Genomic DNA, 9399 nt, shown 5'->3' with positions numbered 1-9399 from the left:
ACGCATCCAATAAAACGATGATAACTATTGACCCACACCTCCGATTGGCTTTCAATAAACGGAATTGGAAAGATGACTCAATTTTCTACAACTTTGATGAAGACGTCAAAAGCTGGATCCCTTGACCGGTGGCTCGAGCGATGGCTCGAGTGGTGGATCAAGTGGTGACTCGAGTGTGACTCTAGTGAGTGGCTCGAGTGACGGGTTGAAGAGTGGCTCGAACGAGGTGGGATGATGGCTCTTTGATCGGATCTAACGATGGCTTGAACGGGTGGCTCTAATGGGTGGCTCGAACGACAGCTCGAACGGGTGTGTTTCCAACGTCACCTAGATACCTGAAATACTCCAAAATGCATAATGTATGCAAGGATGATGCAAGAACTACCTAGACATGCAAAATGTATAGAAAAGACTAGAAAAGTGATGCAAAACAATGAGTTATCCTAACTAAATGCATCATAAATATATGCTAAGGAGAGACAAAATACAGACATATCACTAGCAGCACACATCCACTTAGGAGGGGCTTCCGAGATGACCGTTTCAGGTTGTCGCTTGCGAAGACGAGAGGAAACACTTGAGCCTGGAATCTCAACCGTCGAAACAGAATCAAAGACTTGAACCACCTGAGACGTGCGAATTGACTGCTTTTGTGGTGGAGAGGCAGAGGAAGAGTCGCATGTATCAGAAGAGTGAGGTGGATCAGATGAAGGAGAAATTGGACCGTCACGCGAGGATGCAGTGGCGAATCGATCAGAGACTTCCTCAGTCTCCAGCCCATCAGAATTATAGAGGACCATTGTTGTACAGGGAGGCGTCGTAGGAGTCATTTCCGAGGAAGATGAAGCACCACCAGAATGTTGATGTTCTACTGGAGCGATATCTTGTCGCGGCTGCACAAATCGCTGGAAACCACTGAGAATGGACATCATCTCTGGAGGAAGGTTAAGAAAGATTGAAAGATAAAAACAAACAAAAACCCAAAAACCGAAAAAAAAGAAAACAAAATCGTACTGACCTACAACCACTCATAAATAGCTTAGTGCAATAATGCTTAATCGAGTGCTTGAGAAAATACAATCACTTGAGCTATTATAGACTTGTGATTAGAAGGTTCTGGCAACACACGAAATTGAGTTTAGGGACCGAGAAAGAGATTGACACATTCTTGTTTTGTATATAAGTATGTACCTGGAGATTCTTCTGCTGCAGGATATGCCAATTTGTCTCTACAGAACTCTCACTAGACACTACCACAACTGTCTGAATTTTCAAAGATCAGTGGCTGAACATCAGTTGTTAGTCTTTCACAATGTCATGCTTTCAATCCATTGATGCCATCCAAACATGAATAGGTAGCTGGAATAATCTTTGAAGAGAGCACAATCAAAAGATACAACATGAACCCTTTTTGACTTTTTTATTTATTTATTTAAAATAACTGAACATAACTATGATGTTTCACAGGACTCTGTTATCTCTTGTGCTACAGTGAACTTCATGGATTAGTGATATCACTTGACTTCTCAATCACGGATCCTTATGCATGCTTCTGATAGTGTTATTATCACTTCAGCATATAATATTGATGTGTCTTTGTTACACCAAACAGCAGCACTATCTTCATGCACTTTTGTGTCTCTTCTCAGCTCTTTGAATTCCTAATGACATGACAACGTTTGACAGGATGCACGGACCGACATGACAGGCAGCTATTTCCCACACAGCTCTAGGCATATAGCAACACACTAATCTTTTATATATCCTCGGATTTCTATGGTCTGTTCTAGTGATTGCTCCTATCATACAATCAACACACCTTAACATAGAAGATTAGATCTTACAAATTTTAATGGACTTTCTCAGATTTGTAAATATATTGATGTCCAATGGCTTAGTGAATAAATCAGCTAGTTAAAATTCTGTACTCACATGATCAATCTCAATCAGTTTCTCCTCAACCAATTCACGAATGAAGTGATGTCTAATATCAATGTGTTTAGTTCGTGAATGTTGAACAGAATTCTTAGATATATTGATTGCACTTTAATTATCACAATGACTTAAGATAGAGTCAGAATTAATACTGAACGGATGGTGGTTTACCCTGTGTCAAAATTAAGAATACATAAGTTTTAGAAAACAATTAGAAATACAATACCATAAGCATAGAGATTTATTTTTGACTTACCACATCTTTTGGTTTAACGGATAGTGGAGTGGCATGTGTCGAAGTCGATGCTAGAGTGGACAGTAATTCCTTCACTTCTGATACATCCTCCTCCATCTTCTTCAATCTCTGGCCTATTTCTTCTTGAAAAGGCTTGAAGGAAGCTTCAAACACTCCTTTAATGAATGAATTTTCATTTCTTCATCAAAACCATGAGTGTTGCGGCTCGCTGACATAGCAATTGTATTTTTCCGACTCTCTGCACCATGATCAATGTGCTTTGTCTTTCTCTTCTTCGTACTTGACACTTTCACATTTACATATTGCTTCTTCTCGCTATTCTCCAACCCATAAAATTGATTATCTCCATCACTAAGCTTTGGATCTTCTTTCTCATCTAGAACTACCCCACTATCCTTTTCAACATAATCATCTTTGTTTATAACCTCCTCTATCTTTTCTTCGTCTACATCATCTGTTTCAACATATCCTCACACATGGTTTCTAAAATCGTAACCAGATCTGACCAACTCGTTTAGTTTCTAACTCCCACATCATTGATCTCATCATGCCTCAGAAAATCTGCTACCTCGAATATGTCATAATTTCCTCTCATAGAAATGTATGGAAAAACGATATCTTATAAAAAAAAACTTTACACAAATGTTAGTTAAGCAACAATCAAGAAAATTTGAAAAATATTATATATAAGGAAACACTACCAGATTATGACCATAAAAATTAAAGAAGAATACATAAGTCATGAAATTACTAACCTTTGGTCCAAATGATTGCTCTATGAAGATAATGTCTTGATAAGACACTTTTGCTGCGCCCTTCCAGTTACAACATCTCGGACTGTTTGTGAATTCCTTGTTAATTTTCTCCCCCCAACAATTCTCTAATCACATGAATTGCTTCCATAACCCATTTTTGAAGTGCGAATTAGAAACCATTAAGAATATAACTACTGGTCTTCTTCAACTTCTTTTCTTGTGTCCATGATCGAGGTCACAAGATAGGCAAATGCATGCAAACCCCAAGGATAAGCTCTCAACTTATCAAGATCCATCACCAATTTGATGTATGAGAGAGGAATCTTTTTCTTCTCGTCCTTAGCCATCACCAAACCAGCTATGACACACACGTAGACAAATCTAATCATGTCTTCAGATTCCCACTTGGGAGCTTCTAGTAGGTGCACATCTATCTGCCTCTTAATGCAAGTCTCCCCGTCTATCCTCAACAACCTAGCCCAAAAACCTTTATCCTCTTTCCAACTCCTTAAATCTAAGCTGAAATCATCTTCGTATTTGAGTCCAATGACTGCATAAAATTCTTGCATAGAAAATCTTAGTGGCTTCCTTCCAAACAAAAAGCAGAGTTCATGTTTCTTATTTGGTACCAACTGCCTACACATGATTTTGTGTATCAAACACGCAGAATATCCTAGACCATTTTCATAGTTGGAAAACACATTTTCAAAAACAGTATCATTCTTCACTTCTTCGTACTCGATTGGCAAAGCATTCTTGATTGTTGTCATGATATACATTTTGCAGCTGTTGTGCACTTGTGGAAAAAATGTCCTTATTGAAAAATATTTTTTCCTATTTTCCAATTCGTGTTAACAAACTGATTTAAAAAATATATATTTTATCGTTTCCTTTTACTTTTTATTTTGCTTTTAAGCATCAAATTTCATTAAAACGACTATGACTTATGATTATAGATATAAATTAATAATATTATCAGATAAACATCAATTTCGAACACGGGAGTAAACGAATTAAACGCTCTCTCGTCTAACCTAAAAACCAGCTGCCACTCAAAGTTTTTTGTCAGATTGAGACCGGAGTGCAGTGACTCCTCTATCAACGGCCCCAGTCTCCCTATTTTTTCTTCCTTTAGTCCTTTGCTTTAATTTCTCTTTAAGTTGTGGAAAGTTTTTGGCCTTCGATTGGGGTTTCTTTTTAGTTCAATCAGATTGTGCTTTTGGGTGTCTTGGGGAAGCAGTCGAGCGTTTCAGATGTGCTTGCTTCGTGACTTTAGCGAGGAGGATGGTGCCGAATCTGAGATCTACAGAGACAAACCATTGGTTTTTGCCCGCTCATAACCCAGATTTGTTTTTTCGCTCCTGTGCTTCTTGTTGTTTTGATGCCGCTGGTTTGGCTTGTTTGTGTTCTGTAGGAAGACTTCACTGGCCTTTGTTTTCTCGTTCACCTTTAGCCTGGTTCTACCTTTTAGTTTTCCATTTAGTTCGTCTCCTATCTAAGAAGAGGTTATTTTGTGTGAAGTTTATGCTTGGCTCTCTACTTCTTAGGTGGAAGTTTCTAGTGATGGAAACCTCTGTAGATGAGTGTTGATTCTGGAAATTGAAGCTCATCAAAGTGGTTTTGTTTCTCTCCTTGTCTTAGCGTTTCTGAATCTGGAGGATGTCAGATTGCTTTTATATGGCTTCTATATAGGCGTTCATTGACGGATCAGTAGTCTCGCCGCATCTAGAAGTGTTTTGTGATTCTGAATTAGGTCTTTACTTGTCAGATTATGAAGTCTGGTTTGGAGAGATCATCTCTCTTTTGTGATATTGTTCGATGTTTGGGCGTGGGCAGCATTGATACAACTCATTCGCAGAAACTTCAGAAGAAAAGTTTGATTTGTTTGTTTAGACATAGCGTTTGCCGTGGTTTTCATTGTTAGTATGCCTCTGTTCTTAGCTGTTGTATTCGCTCTTTTTCGATTTCGGTTTTCAACTTTTCTTTTGATATTTCTAGTTGTTTCCGGGGGATTTATACTTTTTCCGCCGGCTTACCCTCACTCTTTTGGGCTTTAGACTCCAATGATATCTCTGTTTTTCACCGGCTTAAGATGTATTTCACAGTGTAATCTTTTAAGCAGTATCAATAACATCAGATGACAAAAAAAAAATATATAAATTACTAATATAAATTTAATATTATGTATTTGTACAAGTAAAAATTAGCATTTTTTTTTTTTTGAAATTGTACGGATCCAAATAATTATTTTCCTTAGTTACCCCTTTAATTAACTATCCGCCTCTGGCATTGACGCGTGACCTTCGATTTATTGACCCATCAGCAAATCATCCGTACTATTGCTAGCAATATGGTGCGGACCGCAGTTAATTACCATTAGTAAGATACTGTGTAATCCACAATCTATCTATATAAAGTAATCATTTATTAATAGAATGTTTACTCCACAATCTACATAAAGTAACTATTTATTAATAGAAAATATTACTATTTTAGTTCACCTGCGGACTGCCGGCGTTTGCCGGTGGTTTGTTTCTCATTTTTTTAGTTTTTTCTTCTTTTATTCTTAATAATGATGATGAGAGATACACTTTTTAATCGAAGTCCTTTTCGATCTATTTTCTCCTGTTGGATGGTAACAACGTTTATGATCATGTTTGCAATGGAGACAAACACTTATCAGTTTCATGTAACGCCGTTGCCAAATTCAAGATCGGAAGATTCACTGTATCGATGTCTCTTGTCTCATGTCATGTCAATCCGTTTGAAGCGTGATATATTCCTTTATATACAGTTTGTTTCCAGTGGTTTCTTTCACTGGCGTCATCTCCGGTTCTCAACCGATGAAGTTTTTTCAAACATATGGTTTGAAGAAATCATTTGGGTATTTGATCCGGGTATCAGTAGACAAATCTGTTTGATCGAAGGAATTGGCTTATGTGATGTTTTCCTCTGTTCAGAGACATGGTCCAATGATGGTGATGATGGTTTTGCTGTCCCACGTTCAGATTCTTCGGGCTCTACGAAAAAGGCAATCTCGGTCACTAACCAGAAACGGTGGATATGGCGATATAAAAGACATGATCCAGATCGAGTTGAAGCAACATATCAGTGTATTTGTTTAATTAAAGTGATGCAAAAAGCATCTGGAAGTTTCAACTATATTATGTTAGCCTTTTACAAGTATATGAAGAGGGGACTTAACAGATTTCATCTGTTGCCGACTTCGTCTAGAAAGCATAGTCACTTCCACTTCTTCAATTTCCTATATTTTGTTCAATAGTTGTATTTCAATGGTTTTATTTATCTATCATGTACTACTTTTATGATTAATATAATTGATTTGGTGTTATAAAAAAAAAAAAAAAACTTATTAAGGAACAATACGTGAGGAACAATAAGTTTCAACTATATTATGTTAGCCTTTTATATATAGAGGTAGACTGATTACTTTGGTTGGTCCATATTTAATATGAACTAAACAAATAATTGATCCTCGAGAGCAAAAAATTATTTGATAACAAAAAATATACTTATAACATAACCATTATAATAGGTTTATTTTATATAAAAACAATTTGAAAAGGTTTATTTTATTATAAACACAACTTTAAAAGGATTTTTTTTATATTACTTATGATATAAAAAAGTTTGGACATCAAAGCTGTGTGTTTTTGTAGTTAGATTTTGATTTATTTATGTGTTGTATTGCTAAAAAATAAAATATATGTTCTATATTAGATTATTTTAATTTTTTTTCATGGCTTTTAAAAAAACATATTTTCTTATAAATTTCTAAATAACATTAACTCGTTCTTTTGCCTCTGTTTTGTTGTTTACCAATAAGTTTCCACCCAATTTTATTATTTTTATATTTACAAATGAAATTTTTATATTTTTATATTTACATAATGACATATACTTTTGTACAAAATCGTGATACTACTTTTGTCGTAGCAATTAACAAACTTTTTTTTTTGTTGTCGCAGTTTTATTTATTTATTTATTATTATTTTGTTGATAAAAGATCAGTGAGATATTAAAACACGTACGACATTATTTAGTTTTTATCAAATTAGAATAACAGATGATTTGATCTAGTGGAATAACAAATGATTATATTAAGTTGACGTTGATGTTTAAGCTAGTGGAATAACAGTAGAGTCCGTGAATTAAAATATCTATTAGTACTTCTGTTTCAAAAATTCCCGCCAAGCATGGCTAGGTACATCCCTAAAATCGCTAGATACATCCTTTACGTTTTGATTAATAATTAATTCTTTTCTACCATCGATTATTTAATTATATTTGTCTAATTTGACTATAATTCATCTAATTCGATTATTTTCCGTTTAATTTTTTGTATACCGATTATATATAAATCTAATATATTTTTTTTGTTATTTAGAGATTTAAATTAAGAGTTTGTGATGTTTTACAATGTACAAACTTTTTATAAAAAACATAAAATTTTATTTAAAATTATGTTTTTATGTGTTAATTGTGTTTACTATAATTTAAAAGATAATATTATAGTTTTCTATTTTATTTGATGTTTTTATTTTAGCAAAAATAGAATTATACATATATTTAGTAATATAAATTTTATTTTATTATTAATTTAATAATAATCCTAAAACTAGTTTTCGATTAAATCTTGTTTAATTTCTGATTAAATCTTGTTTAATTTCCGACTAAATCTTCTTTAATCTCCGATTTTTTATTTAGGTTGTAGGACTACTACGTCAATCCTAATAGTACTAAGACCATAATTATCGGTAGTCTCTTATAAGGGGGTTGTTAATTTTTTTATGAATTAATTGTGTATTGTTTTGAATATAAGAATCCATGATCTCTTAGATAAAATTTGTTCTTCCATTGGTAGGTTCTAATTTTGGGTCTCTTATTTTTGAAAATATTGTTTTTTAAATTTAAAAATTTTAAATAGAATAGAAGTGGTATAAATGTGTAAACATTTAAGATTTTTCAAAACTAGAAAATTTTGCATTTTAATTAATTTTCAAACATACAAAACATAATAAAAACATTAATACATATTACAATAGAAGTGCAATTCTTAAATGGAGAAAATGATTAATTTTAATAATGATTTACTCCAAATTTTGCCCAAATATTTTCAACCAAATCATCTTGCAAGCGTTGTTGTTTTTCTCGATCACGAACATCCTTTCGATTCTTGAGCATAGTAGCGACACATGAAAATTGGGGAAAAGGAAGGGAATTCAAGATTGTATTTGATATATGAAAACATGTTCATATGTATATGTTTTGGTGAAATTAGACGATTAAGATCAAGGCCCATTAAAATCAATCTTCGAGACTGAGTCTTCATTGGGCTTCACAAGTTCCACTTGACAGCATAAAACATTGTAGTTCTTCCGGTGAAATTATATAAAACTAGATAAGGGTCAGCACAATGTGCGGCTTAAAAATTGTTGAAAAAATAAATTATAAATCTTAAAAAAATATATAAAAATAAAAAAAGAATTTTTTTTTTTGAATTAAATATATAAATTATTTTAGTTAGAGAAAAAATTCATATTTGTATTTATTATCATACACTTATTTATATTTCTATATTTTTAATATCTAATAACAATTATTACAATAATTTATTGCTAAATTATATCTCACCAAATGTTTTGCCAAATACTCATCATTATGAATATTATTATTGTCAAATTTTAAAAATGTTACACAACTTATTCACAAAATATTTTACATGCAAAGAGTTCGTCAAAGCAACATCTAATTTTACTCTATGTTTTACCATTAAAAATATGTTCTTACACCTAAAATTATTTTATTGTTAAAGTATACTCTTTATCACCACCTATAAAATATCTTCTGAACCAATTAAATAAATTTTATGTTAATTAACTTTCAATTTGGCATAATTATAGTTCTTATAATTACTAAAATAATTTTGTCACATATTTCTTTAACCATGAATTTTTTATTACTCCAAATATATTTTGGATGAACAACTGGTGAAAATTATCTACTCTATTACAATGATTTTATGACCAACCTAATAAAAGTTGAGAAACTGAGAAAAAAGTTAATATAACATAATAAAAATAAAAATTTGAAAATTATAATCACAATGGTATATATAAGTCTTAGATAATTCAAATATACAAAATAGAAACTTTATAAACAATCCAAAATATGACATATGTCATAATCACGTTAAGGATCAACGAAATATTTACTCCTCAGAAGTATCACATTGTACAACAACTACTTAAAACTATGACCTCGTCTCAAATATTCTCGAATCGTAAATTCCCAACTTATTTCTATCTGAGTCAAAGGTTCTCATATATATCTCCATATATCTGGGTTTAACCGATTTACAAACCAAATCCGATAGAAAACTATATAAATCCGGTTTGAAACCAATTTTAAAACGGTTAACCATTCCAACTT

The 9399-nt window shown here is 32.7% G+C and overlaps 1 protein-coding gene across 1 annotated transcript; it reads left to right on the top strand.

Moving 5' to 3' along the window:
* The first annotated feature begins 5608 nt into the window (after positions 1-5608).
* On the top strand, positions 5609-6229 carry LOC147937269 (uncharacterized). The gene has a single exon (XM_087468728.1). The coding sequence runs from the start codon at positions 5609-5611 to the stop codon at positions 6227-6229; it is 621 nt and encodes a 206-aa protein (XP_087324854.1).
* Positions 6230-9399: the final 3170 nt, after the last annotated feature.

Source organism: Camelina sativa, chromosome 10 (assembly GCF_030686135.1).
Source record: "Camelina sativa cultivar CO46 ecotype springtype chromosome 10, ASM3068613v1".
Classification (NCBI taxonomy): Eukaryota; Viridiplantae; Streptophyta; class Magnoliopsida; order Brassicales; family Brassicaceae; genus Camelina; species Camelina sativa.
Note: the sequence above shows the minus strand (reverse complement) of the source record. Positions and strands in the feature narration are given on the sequence as shown.